Raw genomic sequence first — 16,439 nt, 5'->3', positions numbered from 1 at the left:
TTGTTTCTTTTTGGATATGCTGTATCATTGAAACGACGCCGTAGTGTAGTTAAATTAAATTAAAAACAAACTTGTCTTGGTTTGATCGGTTGAATTTTTTTTTTTAATATCTACTTTTTTTAAAAACAATTCAAAATTAACTATTTTTTCAAAATATTTAAGCAAATGGTCTTTTTGTTGTTGCTAAATATACACGTTGTTGCTAGGGGGTGGCGACAACTAGGGATGTTCAAATAAACCGGTTATTGGATTTATCCATATCCATATCCATAACCGGTTATTAAAAATCGGTTAATTATCAATATGGTTTTAACCAAATCCATATTTTGGATATATTATTAATATAGTTTTAACCAAATCCATATTTTGGATAACCATATCCAACATAAAAATTTAATTGGTCTATTATTTTTAAATCACAAAAAAATATAAATTTTTAAAATATTTTGCAGAAAGAAAAAAAACATGAAAATGAAAAATCGAGTTTTTCGAAAGTTCGAAAAAATCGAATTTTCTGAAAATACCAAAAAAATGAGTTTTTCGGAAATACGAAAAATCGAGTTTTTTTGAAAAATTGAAAAATCGAGTTTTTTTTAAATACGAAAAAATCGAGTTTTTCGGAAATACGAATAAATCCAGTTTTTTGGAAATACGAAAAAATTGAGTTTTTCTAAAATAGATGATAAATCGAGTTTTTTTCGAAAAAAAAATGAAAAATTGAGTTTTTGAAAACACGAATAATTGAGTTTTTCAGAAATATGAAAGAACGAGTTTTTTTTTTGAAAAAATGAAAAATCGAGTTTTTTTTGAAAAAACGAAATAAACGAGTTTTTTTGAAAAATCAAAAAAATCTAGTTTTTTCGGAAACACAAAAAAAATTGAGTTTTTTTTCGGAAACACGAAAAAAATCAAGTTTTTTCTTCCGTAAAAACAAAAAATCGAGTATTTTGAAAAAATGAAAAATTCGAGTTTTTTTGAAAAATCGTGTCTTTAAAAAATATGAAAAGTCGATTTTCCAAAAAAAAAATTATTTTAATAACTTCATTTTAAATTAAATTTTTAAAATGAAATTTTTAAATTTAAAACCGGTTATTAAATCTGGTTATGGATATAACCGGTTTTGAAAAAATAAATCCGGTTATGACAATTGGTTTTAAAATCCGGTTATGCTAAATGGATAATATATGGATATGGACTGGTTATGGATAATAACCGTCCATGAGCACCCCTAGCGACAACACTATCTCCTTAACGAAGTCGCCATTGGGCTTTTCAAAATAATTCTCAGAGACATGAGTTTTTTTGTTTTCAGATTTGAACTCACTCCTATACTGAACAGCCAAACTTTCGCTAGTAGCTGTAACACCTTGTGGTGTTTCCAGCTTTCCTTGAGGCTTAATCCATGTTCCTCTAGGATCACTAACTGACAGTACATAACTTTTCGGCCTTGCTTGGGAGTTTTCCACAGTTTTCATTGGGATCCCTTCCTTCTGTGTATGGTACCTCTGATTGTCAGTAAGAGCACCACACCCAGGGCACAGACAAGCTTGTGAGCCCTTATTATTGCATCGGTACAAGAAGTCCAACAAGTCCTCATCAGGTTTTGGATAGACTTCAGCTAAGTCCACATCAGGGCTTTCGCCAGTTTCTTCGATCATGTCAGCATCATCATACTCTGTGATCTCCACCATATTGATTTTGACCGGATTGACAAACAATGCTTCTTCTTGGTGAAGAGGATCAGCATCAATTTTCATCTTGCGGCTAGCAAATTTCAGCCTGCCTTTTTGAAGGGACTTCTGAACAAGATCCCTGAAAAGGAAACATTGAGAAGTAGTGTGACCAAGATAATTATGATATTTACAAAACCCTCTTTTATGTATTTGCTCTAATGGTGGCATTTTAGTACCTTGTGGTAATATCATTTGACCATCTTTAACCAGCAGATCAAAAATTTCCTCACATTTCGTAACATCAAATGTATAAGTTTTTGAAGGAAACTTTTGATTGTTTTCGACAGGATTTTTCCCTCGAGCAGGTAATAATGAGCTACATTCATATGAAGATCCTGACTTTATTTCAGCCAAGTCGACCTCTAACTCTGTCGGTGAAACATAATCAGCCTCATAAATGGGATTTGTCTCATCATAATTCACAAAAGCTATCTTTTCTTTTTTAGCCTTAGTGTGTCTAACTTTCTCTAATTTTAGCCGTTTGAGATGTCGAACTCTATCAGCTAATTGCGACATACTTTTTACAAAGGTTGGATCTATTTTTTCCTAATAGAGTAGTCTAAACCCCCGACAGCCATCAGAACAAGTTCATGCTCAGACACTTGTGTAAAGCATCTGGCCTTCAATGATCGAAACCTATTCAAGTAGTCATTAATGCTTTCAGCAAACCTTCTTTTAATGCTTGATAACTCTGTCAAACTAATTTTCGAATGTCCCTCATAAAATTGTTCATGGAATTTCTTCTCTAATTTAGACCATGAATCAATTGTAATTGGGGCTAAGGTAGTGAACCACATGAAAGCTGCTTTAGTCAGGGAGGAGGGAAAATTTTTTACTCTCAAATTCTCATTGTGAGCCATATCCCCTGACTCAGTTAAATATCTAGCAATGTGTTCTATTGTCGACTCGCCGGACTCTCCCCCAAACTTATTGTATTTTGGTATTTTCGCTCCCCTAGGTAATTCAGTTTGGAGAATAAATTCAGCCAACGGAGAAGCATATATTGCCCTCTATAGTGTGGCACTCATACCATTCCTAGCCATGATTCTTTTGACAATAGTAGTTAAATTGTTTTCTACTGCCAAATATTCTTGTCAATATTGATCAACAATTTGATCAGCATTTTGTTGTCGGTTAACCAACACCATTGAGTGGTGTTCCACTACTTCTGATTCGACAACTTGATTTTGTTGAGGTCTAGGTGCTTTCCCCTGGTGTACCGTTTAATCTTCCACTACCCCTGTTTCCATTTGAGCAGGAACAATTTGTCTAACTACAAAGGGTGCCTGTCGAACGGGTATTTCGGGTGCCCCCAGAAAATTACATAAGTGTTTCAATTGAGTGACCACTTGCCTATTTGTTTCGGTAGACTCCTGTATCACATGACTGATAACAGTACCCATTTGATTGGTTAACATATTAACTACTCATGGTTACTATCATCCATTTCTTTCCTTAGCACCGCTACTTATGTATTCGATAGAGGCAGCGCTGGTTGGGGAAACACCACTCTATTCTGATTGTTTCTATTTTGAGCATTTCCCTCTAGTGGAGATCCTTGTATGGGAGAACTCACATTTTGAGCGTCATCTGCTAATAATGACACGTTTGATGTCGACTGCTGTCATGGCATTAACGAATACGACATTCCATAAAGAGGATATGCAGTGCCAAAACGACGTATGCTAGGCTTAAAAGTCGTAGTCATCGTGGGTCCCAGACTCGCCGGAGGAACCTGGGGATAGATGTTTCAACTGTGTCTGTAGTTGACGTTATTGTGGTTGCGTTCGTCAACAGAGGCAAAGTCGTAACTTGCGATACTACTGTATCTGTGGTAGTTATTGTTCTTTGCGGTATTTTATCCACGTTAGGGTTATTAGAATCCGACATCCTTGGTGCACGTTGCTTATCTTGTGGCATACTATATTTTTTCCCACTTCTAAGTTTCATACACTTTCCCAAACACTTGTTTTAACACAACTACACTAGCACAGTCCCACAAAGTATGCAAGTTTGTTTACTGTGGAAAATGGTAAGCAATCTCTAGTCCTCCCAAAGCCTAAAAACTAAGGGTTACTTGCAGGATCGACTAGTTGATCCTAAGACATGTGCTAATGTAACTAGGTATAACTTGCTCTATTCGATACAAAACTCAACTATGTGAGAAATGATTTTCTCCAAAGTGTGAACAAGTATGATTTTCCACAAAAGATGTTAATGTTATCGACTGAGGGTGTAAAAGAATTTTTCAAAAGTAAAAGAGACTAAGACAAGATATTCAAAAGGAATAAGTGAGAAGAAAGGAAATTGCATTGAAATAAAAGTGGTGATTCACGTACATTAGCACCCTTGAAACTTTCTGTTTCCTTATGCTTGGAATGTGAAGTTTTTTACAAGTAATTTAGTACAAATGAACACACAAAATCCTTCGTTGGACCTCTTATTTATAATGACTACACACTAACTGCCTACAGACTAAAACCTGCTAAACGTTTGACACATCTTAAAATAACTGCTCCTCACGTCTTTGGCGCTTGTTTTGAAATACTCCTTCTGTAACTGTTGGTACTTTCAAATTTCAAATTTATCCCGCTCAAGCCCTTGTTTCGACGCCAACCTCTAGCGTATAGACATAATCAAAACTTTTTATAAGTTTCAATTCTTAATGTGGTCGACAACCACAACTTCGACCACTTTGTCCGTCTATCATGTCGACTTCTCCCTTTACTTATAACTTTTTCAGCTCTTCTCCATTTTCGACCTCAACCCCCTTACAATTCACTCTTTAGAAGGCACAATCCTTTAGTTCATGGGACTCCTTTATTAACTACATCACCCAAATACCTTAAAAGATTTTTAAGGTAATACCACTGAAGCGGAATATATTGCCCTCACTGAAATTGTGAAAGAAGCAATGTGGCTTGAAGGCTTTGCGAAATAGCTGAAACTTCAAGGTCGAGGTATCACTGTTAAATGTGATAGTTAAAGTGCTTTACACATGTCGAAGAACTCAATATATCATGAGCAAACCAAACACATTGATGTGAGGTTGCATTTCATCAGAGGAGTAGTCGAGCATGGAGAAGTCCAAGTGCTGAAGGTTTTGACATATCACAATGCTGTTGATATGATCACCAAGACATTGTCGAGTTGGAAGTTTTTCCATTGTATGCAGTTGATAAAGCTGCATGAAGAAAGCTAGTTTGATCTTTGATACTATAAAGTTTGTTCCAAGGTGGAGATTTGTGAGAATTGGATCGAACTTTATTATTTCGAAGGATAGATTTTTGGTTCGACAGAGAATAGGCATGAGGTCCAAGCTTGTTCGCATGCTGCTGTCGAAGACCTACATAATATAGGCGAAGTATTGTTGTAGTATGTGGGTGTTGAAATGCTAGGGTTATTAGTATTTCGAATTGGTCTTGTTTTTTATGTCCAATTATTTAAGTTAGCTTGTACGCTAAGTTAGCTTGTACACTAAGTTAGCTTGTACGCTAAGTTAGCTTGTAACGGGTGTTTGTGAAAAAGCCCATTAGTTTAGTATGTTAGGTTTATTATAAATAGCATACTAGTCTCTCATCATTGCATACTGCAAATCCTAATTTAGGGTGAGAGGGTTATTTGTTATTCTTATAACACTTGTAATCTTGATTTAAAGAGAAAGTAAAGAATAACAGTTATAACCAATTCCTTATTGTTCTTTTTGCTTCCCATTGTATTCCCTATTATACTCGGTTGATGACATCGTTTTCACAACAAAAATATTTTCTTTATCTTCTTCCTCATAGTTCTGATTCTTATCTTCAACAACATAAGGAAAGAATTAATTAACTATAAAAATTAACATGATCAAAATTAATCATACATTCAATTAAATAACCTAAGATTTAAAATGTAATTAACTTAAACAAAAAAAAAAGTGATTAACTAGAGTGTAAAGTAAACTAGATCTATAAAACATTTTTATATCATAGTCGACAAGAAAATATTTTATTATAACAAGAAAATATTAAAATATGTGTATTGTGCAAATAGTTGATGAATAGAATATTTTATTATAATTGATGAGTAGAATATTTTACTATAACAAGAAAATAATTGATGAGTAGAATATTTTATTATAACAAGAAAATATTAAAATATGTGCATTGTGCTACTACATCGGTCAAGGCTCACCTCTTGCCTATTCTCTATCTTCAATCCTCACCGAATCCCCTTGCCACCTCTTTGGTCATCACATCTCTGAATCTTGAATCCCAAAACTTGTGAAGTGAAGCAAATTCATCCATATCCAAAACTCATGGCTGTTCCAACTTCAACCACTCTCTTAAAAATGGAGAACATACCTAACAAAGGTAGAGGCCTTATTGCAGCACAAGATCTCAAAGCTGGCCAAATAATCCTCACTGAATCCCCTCTCCTTCTCTACTCAGCTTCACCTCTCTTCACTCCTTCACCCTCCCCTTACTGTCACCACTGCTTCAGAACCCTACAACCTTCACAAATATTTCCATGTCCTTCTTGCTCAAACTACAATTTCTGCGGCCAAAAGTGTCTCTCCATTGCACTTAACTCATCTCACTCATCATGGTCATGTCAAATACTCTCTCATCTTCAAAACCATACTTCACCTTTATCAGAAAAACCATATGAACTCCAAGTTCAAGCTCGTTTCATTGTTGCTGCTTACAATCTTGATATTCACACCCCATCAAATCTTCAAGCTTTACTCTCTCTTCATAGTATTCCTAATGATGATGAAAGTGATGCTATATTTGGTGCTGCTAAGTTCATTCATTCTCTTATCTCACCTTTTTGCCCACCCCACATGAATTTTTCACCCGAACTAGCTGCAAAACTCATTGCAAAAGAAAGATTAAACTCTTTTTGCTTAATGGAACCTTATTCACAAAAGGGTCCTCAAAGATCCATTAAGGCTTATGGAATTTACCAAAAAGCTACTCTTTTTAACCATGGTTGTATTCCTAATGCATGCAGGTTTGATTATGTGGAAAATGGTGAACCTGGTGATGAACATAACACTGATATTGTTATTAGGCTGATCAACGATGTTGATGTTGGAAGTGAGATCTGCATAAGCTACTTTAGAATTAATAAGGATTACTCAACGAGGAAAAGGATCTTGATGGAGGATTATGGTTTTGCTTGTGAATGTGATAGGTGTAAGATTGAAGCAAATTGGAATGATGGTGAGAACAACCACAGTGATCTGCCACATGTGAATTTTTTGTCTAAGTTTGTCTGTGATAAGGTGAATTGTGCAGGTACTTTGGCTCCTCTGCCTCCAAAAGATGGTGAAAAATCTAATGTTCTTGAGTGTAATTTCTGTGGTAATTTGAAAGTTGACACTACTACTTAAGTTCTGATTGTATTGGTTTGTTTAAGTTTATCTACTTTTATAAATATAAGCTTTTGTTGTTAAAATGTTTGGACTTTTATGGAAAGACTTATTTAGACTTTGTTAGAAATGTGTATGGTTATAGCTCATGTCTTCTAGCCATGGTTAGAGAAAGTAACACGTTGCAACTGGGTTGTACTTGATTATATGAGAAATGTCCAAACTTTTATAGCAATTGATATGAAGTTGTGTACTTTTGATGGTGTCATTAGTTTATGTTGAGAATGAATGCTTTCTAAGAAAGGAAAAGAAAATTGGAGTTAACACTGTCTATCCAAACTATTTAGAACTGAGTTTGCACGTTATAACTAAAGTTAATGATTGGCTATTCTTTTTTTGTGTATTTTTTTTTTAATAAGCTTTTTTTTTTTTGTGTATTATTAAAACTAGTTAGTACTTTTTTCCTCCTTATTTCTCTTTAAATATAACTCTATTATTGATTTGTTAAAAAATAGGTATTGGGACAATTTCTTTTGTATCCTATTTGGTTTGATGGAAATATTATTTATGATAGTAGATAGACCATAGGGTAAGGGACAGGATAAAACTACGAGTGGCAAAATAGACCGTGGTCTGTCGGGCCGGCCTACGCACCCGCCAAAAATGGCGGGTTGAGTTGGGATTTTAGGCCCGCCGCTCGCCAAAGTCCGCCACGCCAAAACCCTCCGTAGCCCGCTCCGCCAATGCCCGCCGTCCGCCAATACCCGCCCCTCATCCAAAATTTCTTTTATTTTTAGTTAATTCTAGTAATTCCAATTCTTCATGGTTTATTTTATATATTTATTTGTAAATATATGTAATATTTTTTTAAGTAAAATTTGTTAAAAAGTTGGTTTTATAAAAAATTGTTTTAAAAATTAAGTGAAAAATTTAATTAAAAGATAAAAAACTATTAATCTATTAAAAATATAAATAAAAATAGGCGGGCAAGCCCGCCGCCGCCAACCCGCCATCTTGGCGGGGCGGGCATGATTTTTAATTCCATTTCACTTGGCGGGCATGCCCGCCCCGCTCGTTTTTGGGAGGGCTTAAGGCGGGGCGGGCGGGCCATTTTGCCACCCCTAGATAAAACCATGAATTTTTTTATTATTTAATATTTTAATTCATGAATATAATATTAATATTTTATATATTAATAAAAAATATTATAATAAAAATTATATTATTTGTATTCGGTTTATAGACATGTCAAATAAAGTAGAGAAAAAATATTTATTTATCATTTTTCTTCTCTATTTATTATTTAATATTTTGAATTATAAATATCAATATTTTATATATCAATAAAAAATATTATAATAAAAATTATATTATTTTATCTCCTACATTAACATATTAAACAAATTTGAATAAAATTTTTTATCTCCAACTTTTTTTCTTCTTATTATTTAATATTTTGATTCATGAATATTAATGTTTTCTAAATTAATAAATAATATTATAGTAAAAAATATATTAATTTATATCAAACCAAAATCGAGAAAAAAAATTATTTAGTACAATACAAAAAGTTATCTTGTATTGTTCTGTCAAATTCTTCGAATTTTGCAAGATTTTAGTGAAAAGAATTTAAGGATTTTAGTTGGAAGGGTTTTAGAGAGTTTATTTTTATTCATAACATCAAAAACCTCCTAGTTTGAAAAAATCAAAATTTGTATTGAACGAGTATTTTAGAGGGCTTACATAAATTTTTCAAATATCTTTTATGTTGATATAGTATTCTGAAAATAAAAAATATGGTAGGGGTTGCAAAACAGGCTCGACCCGTTAGGCATGCCCGTTTTGCCTGCACTTTTCCGCGGGCGGGGTCAAGATTTTAGGCTCGTAACCTCTGATATGCCAGCTCCGTCCCGCCGCATTTTTTGCGGGCTTTTGTAGACATTGCATTTACATAAAATTTTATATTTTTAGGCCTAAAAGGTTCAAAGCCCGCGGGCATTCCCTATCCACCCCCACTTTTTTGCGGGACATACCGAGGTTTTGGACCCGCACCCATAATTATGTTCGTCCCGTTCCGCCCGATATTTTCACGGACTTTTGCGGGAAGGACTTAGACGGGGTAGGCATGCCCGTTTGCCATCCCTAAAATATAGTAATGATAAACACTTTTTTTTATCATTCTATGTTATTAATTACATATGCACAATATAATAATTTGCAAGTAAATGAGTTTTTTTATAGAGTTATGCTATTTGACACTTCTTTTACTTACATTGTATTTTATTGTATTCTTTAACAAAGGATGGCTTTTATATAAGTCGACTAGAGAGTTCTTTGGTGTCGGCTGGTTTTGTTTGCAAAAGCTCTGACAGTGTTGTTTGACGGCTTCCTTCTGCAACAGATTCAACGGTGTCGGCTGGTATTTGTCCAACGATGAATAGTTATGGAACAGTTCTGACGATATCCGACAGTGTTTTCAACCAGTTGTGTTCACAAGTTTGCTTCTGTTTTTCTGCATTGTTGGTGTTATGAATTTCAATTTCGGTTTATGTGGTTTTGCTTCTTCTGTTTATACCTTAGAGTTGGATTAGATTTTTCATGGAAGAATAAGAATATTTTGGCTCTCTTATGAATGAGAATGAACTTGTTGGGAATGCCTCCCACCTTCTCAAAGTCATGGAACCCAAACATAGGCCGGTTCGGGGTCTTCATCGTACACTTCCATATTTTTTGTGGATGGCCAATATCTCGTCAATTTTCTTCTTCATAGTCCCCTTTGAGGGAAGGTTATTCCGGGGCACTCCTTCGGTGATGACGGCGATGTAAGAGAGCTTACCCTTGTTGGACTCTTTAAGGGAGATTTACCCTTGGGTGATTCATGTCTTTCTCTTTTGCCCTCTTCACTTACTCGGCCAGTCGACCTCACTTGATCAACCCTTCAACGGAATCCTTCAGTTGGATACAATTTTCTATATTGGGGTCGTGGCCTATATGAAAACGAAAGTGCTTTGACTTAATAGTTCGAGATGACTCTCTAATAGGGTAAGGGGGTCGGACTCCTCCTTTCTAGAATTCTATGTTGGCACAGTCTTGGTAGATCTTCTCCCAAGATGCATTTGGAGGCACTCACTTCTCGTATCGATCCTTCTTACCTCGGTTACAATCGTCCTTCCGCCAATGGGACTCCTTCCTTGTCAGGAGGCTGGAGTTGGTGTTGGCATATACGCTCATGTAAGACTCATGCTCTCCTTTTCCATTGAATGATCACGCTCAATGCAGCAACCGTCACATGATGCCTTTTTTTAGCAGTAAAATGTACTGAGAACCGTTCACAGAAATCCATCCATGATTCAAAGCTCCTATCCAGAAAGCCATTGAACAATAGCCTGGCTGACCCGATCAAAGTTAATGCAAAGAACTTGCTTTGCAGGCTTCGTCGATACTAAAGTAATTTAGCTGATAATTAACAAGTAGCATAAGCTCGTCCAAATCTCCCTTTCCATTGTACTCTCCTAGCTTGGGAAGCTTTTCCATGGAATTTGGTATTTTTATCCAAATACGGCTCATAGAGGATGCTTCGATTAATTATTTGATGGCTGATTTTCCACCTAATTCGAGGAGGAGCATGACTTCCTCATTCTCCCTCGGGACTTTGGGGAGGACTATGGTGTTTCTTGCTCCTTTGTTGATTATTTGATATAAGAGATTCATCTTTCTTATTCGTGGTTAGATCAAGATAGGCTTTTTGAGTCCTCTTTGATACATCTTCTTGGAAGGTGTTTTCACATGGAGGAGCATCGTGGAGGCTTTCTTCAAGGCGAATCGTCCTTTCTTTTATTGTTGGCTAATTCAGCTATTAAACGATTTTGTACATGTTATTCAACAACTCATTAGCGCCTTGCAATCTGGTATTTGCTCGCAATTGTTGGAGACCAGGTAAGATTTCAAGTTGCGTAACTGGAGGTGGAATCTGGGGTCCAATGAGATGCACCTAGACAGATCCAACTATCTGAGGAGTATGGACTAGATCTGGATGTAATGGAACATATACTTCTAGATTCACAATGTTTTATATAGGAAGTGAAGGTAATTAATTGGTCATTACTTGATCTACAACAGCGGCGACAACTTGTCGCGCAGCAGCAGAACAAGTTGGTTTAGAACCAACCATTACTTGGAAGCGTAGGAATCAGAGATTTGGAAATTCAAGTAATTTAAGTTAAAATGATGCTTGATTAAATCAAATGCGATGGATCTTCGAGTTCGATTTTGAATGCTCTTGATTCGGTGACCTAAGAAGGTTGAACTGATGAATCAGAGAGAAAACATGAAATCATGGAAAATGCAAGTATCAAAATTCGTTTCCCACATATTCTGCCACAGTTCTATACTGTAATCACATATGGAATGAAGATCGAAGGTAATGGCGGATTTGAGCTTCCAGCATGGTGGAAATAGGGTTGATATGCAAGGTTAGCACTCCAACGCTCTAGTCAGTATATGAGGAAGTATAATGGATTGAAAATGGATTTGAAACTTAGAACATGAATTGGCACCGTCTCTATATTTAGAAGATATGGAATAACAAACATGTTATTTTTCGGGCGTGGATCACGAGGAGTTGTTGGATGCACCTGAAGTTTAGATACAATGTGATCACACGTAGGAAAGTTATCGTGTGCTGAGAAAATTTTAGAAGGATTATAACTCTTTCGAAGTGGTCGGCCGGGACAGATATAGTCGGTTTGAAACACTATTAAAATTGTTGATTGATTTCATGATGCATTTGCAGCAACGAATGATTGCCTTTGATTTTTCAAAATTTGCAAACACTAGTCTATTGTGGCTTCTTGGTTGGTGCTTAAGCAAGATGAAGATTTGGCTACTTGATGTTAAATAATTTAGTTTGTTACTCATTTTTTGGTCAATATTTAAGTAACATGGTCGGACATAGATATTGATGCGACTCAGGAGTGAACAATTGTATCGCGTGACAAAAAAGATTGATTTCACATAAAATCTTGTTGGTATGGTTTATGTGAAATCAATTTTTTTATTATTGGTGTGATGATTAGCTTAACAAATTAAAATTAAAATTTGGTATGATTTATAACAATAATAATAATAATAAAATATTGGGTTTGTGGCTTCTTATGATAATAGATTAAATACTACTATTTATTATTATTATTATTATTATTATTATTATTATTATTATTATGGGTAAAAGTTTTTAAAGATGGACAAGAATTCTTATGATTAAAATTTTAGTTAAGTATCTTTTGTACTTTGATTATATGACATGACTCATAGTTTTTTTTCTGGTTCCATATTTTTATTGTATTAAAGTATGTCCATTTTATTCATGAACAATCAAAATTGTATAATAAGCTTTCAATAGCATATATAGAATAAATTAATGAACACAATAAATCATTGTATTCATTACGATATATATATATATATATATATATATATATATATATATATATATATATATATATATATATATATATATATATATATATATATATATATATATATATATATATATATATATATATATATATATATATATATATATATATATATATATATGGAGGAAATCATTTGACACCGGCGTCAAAGTATTAATTTTGATACTAAATCCTATCCTTATATTCTTAACAATTCAAAGGTTAAAATATATTTCCTTAAAAAATTCATGTGTTAGTTATAAGTGAATGTATCTTAACCTTTAGATTAATAATAATAATAATAAACGGATAGGATTTAGTGTCAAAATTAATACTTTGACACCGGTGTCAAATGATCCATTCTCATATATATATATATATATATATATATATATATATATATATATATATATATATATATATATATATATATATATATATATATATATATATATATATATATATATATATATATATATATATATATATATATATATATATATATATATATATATATAATTTTCATGGTTTAACTAAATATTTGATTGAGACATATTAAATAGGATTATACTATTTTAAATTGACTGAAAAATAATAATAATAGTTTTTGACATATTTTATACAAAATTATTACCTTAATTCATTCTTTAAATAAAATTATCTAAAATATGATTAAACTTAAATCTATCTTAAAATTATTTTAATCAAAACTAAAATAAACATTATAAAAACACAATTTAATGTATATTATTGGGCATGTTTAAAATTATAGCCAAACTTAAACCATTTGATTTTTTTTTTCATTTTAAATTTTTAATTAAATTTTATTCAACCTTTCTATAATGATGTTTTTTTATAAAAATAATTGTACGATTTATTATAAATACGAATCAATGCTTAAAAGATGTTACATATTATTAGTATATAATTGAAACTACGTAAATATTTATGAATTGCAAAATAAGTAATATTATGTTTGACATTCCAAACACATTTAAAATTTGATAAATTCTTATAAGTTATAGCTATATTAATGTTATCCAACTGAAAACATGGTGTCATACTTAACAATTTAGTCATTGATACGTGTAATGTGAATCTAGAAAATAGAGATAAAATTTATAACTTTTTACTACAACTTATAACTTTTTTATTCCAAAGTTAAATATTTAGTTTTTCATTATAAAAATATAAGAATAAAAATTATTTTGTAATTATTTAGATATTTATTTGAGATAAAATTTATTTTGAAATTATTTAGACTTTTATAGAAAGGTTAATAAAACAAAACAAAATCAATTGAGATTTTGTAATTTTTATAAACTTATGAAATAACTAAAACTTCTCAGGATTTTTTCAAATTAACTTCATAATTGTAATCATGTTAAAAATATGTTAATGGATAGTCATGAAAATTTAATGATAAATAGTAATCATAAAAAATAATGATAAAAGATAAAAATTTATTAATATAGTCAATTTTATAAATTGAATAAACTACGATTGTTTTTATAAACGGGAATAAGTTACAAAGCATTTTAAATTTGAGATTTTATATTTATTACACTACCCAATGTTGACTAATGTGAGTATTTTAAATATATGAGAATAAATATATATTATTTACCATAGGTTTTAAATTTCTATTTTTTGTTAATGGTACATATTCAAGATCTAATTACTCTATTAACATATTCATATTTTTATTATTTGTTTAATTTTTAAATATTTTATGTATACATTAAACGTAGAAACTTTTAATATTTGACGGGAGATTGCATACATTTTAGGTTTGAAAAAAATAAGCTAATATCTCAAATAGGTTTAATAAATTTTATTCTCTAACTATGTTTAATTTCTTAATTAAAATTATATTTTTTAAACTTATAAAATTATATTTTTTTTATATTATAATAATATACATTAAATGTAGAAACTCTTAAGCATTTGACGGGAGTTGTTATACATTTTAAGTTTGGGAAAATTGGCTAATATCTCAAATAGGTTTAATAAATTTTTAGAATTAACTCATTTGGATTCAACTGGGGTTTCTTAACTCATCTGAATTGACGGGTAGATGTGAACGTATCTATGAGATACCAGTGATTGACGGATCATTTTAATGTCTATCTTTTAACTACTTCTTTTGTTACTGTTTTATATATTTGAAGTTATAAAATTAATTGACGGGTAGATGTGAATGTATCTATGAGATATCAGTTATTGATTGAAATTACATAAATATTTATGAACTGCAAAATAAGTTATATTATGTTTGATATTCCCAACACATGAATTAAATTTTGATAAATGATTATAAGTTATACATATATTAATGTTATCTAACTGAACATATGATGTCATATTTAATAATTTAGTCATTGATATGTGTAATATGAATCCATGTGTTTATTGTTTATACTTAAAGAGCTAAAAAAATTGATGTATTATTAGCTCTTTTATTGTTAACTATTATGTTTTTGGGATTAACATTGACTATTTTTTTTGTTGGAAATATATATGGTTGATTTATATAAAAGAACTTTACAAGTGATATTTGGATACATGTAATGTGAAACCTCGACCAGACCCGTGCGATAGCACGGGTATCCTACTAGTTTCACATAAAATCTTATTGGTATGGTTTATGTGAAATCATTTTTTTTATTATTGGTGTGATGATTAGCTTAACAAATTAAAATTAAAATTTGGTATGATTTATAACAATAATAAAATATTGGGTTTGTGGCTTCTTATGATAATAGATTAAATACTACTATTTATTATTATTATTATTATTATTATTATTATTATTATTATTATTATTATTATTATTATTATTATTGGTAAAAGTTTTTAAAGACGGACAAGAATTCTTATAATTAAAATTTTAGTTAAGTATCTTTTGTACTTTGATTACATGACATGACTCACCGTTTTATGGTGAGTATTTAGTATAAGTTTGTTAGACACTAGTATTTTTTTTTTTGTTAGAAAGACATCTGAATTTCTCTTTTATGTTCTTCACCCAGTTATATCTTATGGTTCAGATGATTGGACTTTTATATTTATTATTTCATATAATTAACAATTGTAATGCAAAATGTTTATTTACAATGAAAATTTAACATTTAGGCGCACCACCGAAATGATAAAACTGTTATCGTGCTTCCGTAGATGGATATCCGGAAGCACCTCTTTTTTTTGTTTAAGTTTACTTTGCTCCGTAGATGCACCTACGGAAGCCTTCCGTGGATACATCTACGGAACCATTTGATGTTATAGTTCGCGTCAGACCCTTCCCCTCCCCATTCTTCAGTTTTCACTTACTCTCTCTCAAAAACTCTCCCAACCCAAAAATCAAACAACTCCCATGGTCTCTGAGGAGGCACGGGCGACGCCATCAAAGCATGACTGGAGCTGTGTCGAGGGATACATCTCCTGGTACTAGAGAGTCTCACACCCCTACATACTTCCAATTGTCGAGGGAGGTCCGCCCAGACCAACCCACGAGGAGATTCTCCGTGCGCATTAGGCTCAGTTGGACCACACTCAGGATCTTCTTCCTCTGTGTTGTGAGATAGTTGACAGGGGCCTCAGAGCCATTGCAGAGGGTTTATCTTTGAGGGGACTGCTTATAGGTGTGTGCTGGACGATATGACCAGGCTGGCAAAGAGTGCATTTTTGTACCGTCGACATCGAGTCAGGACCCGTGGGACACTTGACGCTATGGGTAGAGCCAGCAGAGGTGGAGACGGAGGTGGAGGACATGGGCAAGATTAGGGATGGAAAAATGGGCTCGGCCCGCGTGGAAAGCCCGTTTTGTCCGCACTTTTTCGGGGGGAGGGGCAAGGGGTTAGGCTCGCTTCCTTTAATGTGTCCGTCCCGCCC

The 16,439-nt window shown here is 32.6% G+C and overlaps 1 protein-coding gene across 1 annotated transcript; it reads left to right on the top strand.

Moving 5' to 3' along the window:
• Positions 1-5,892: 5,892 nt before the first annotated feature.
• LOC131646654 (histone-lysine N-methyltransferase ASHR2-like) lies at positions 5,893-7,372 on the top strand. Its single transcript, XM_058916638.1, has one exon. It carries the CDS (start codon positions 6,034-6,036, stop codon positions 7,111-7,113), a length of 1,080 nt encoding a protein of 359 aa, XP_058772621.1. The 5' UTR covers positions 5,893-6,033; the 3' UTR covers positions 7,114-7,372.
• The last annotated feature ends 9,067 nt before the right edge of the window (positions 7,373-16,439 follow it).

The sequence above is a fragment of the Vicia villosa genome, linkage group LG2 (genome assembly GCF_029867415.1).
Source record: "Vicia villosa cultivar HV-30 ecotype Madison, WI linkage group LG2, Vvil1.0, whole genome shotgun sequence".
In the NCBI taxonomy this organism is placed as follows: Eukaryota; Viridiplantae; Streptophyta; class Magnoliopsida; order Fabales; family Fabaceae; genus Vicia; species Vicia villosa.
The sequence above is the reverse complement of the archived record's forward strand: the minus strand, read 5'-3'. Positions and strand labels throughout refer to the sequence as shown.

Excerpts from the sequence above, each read along its gene's own strand:
- LOC131646654 (XM_058916638.1), top strand. The coding sequence starts at position 6,034 with ATGGCTGTTCCAACTTCAACCACTCTCTTAAAAATGGAGAACATACCT.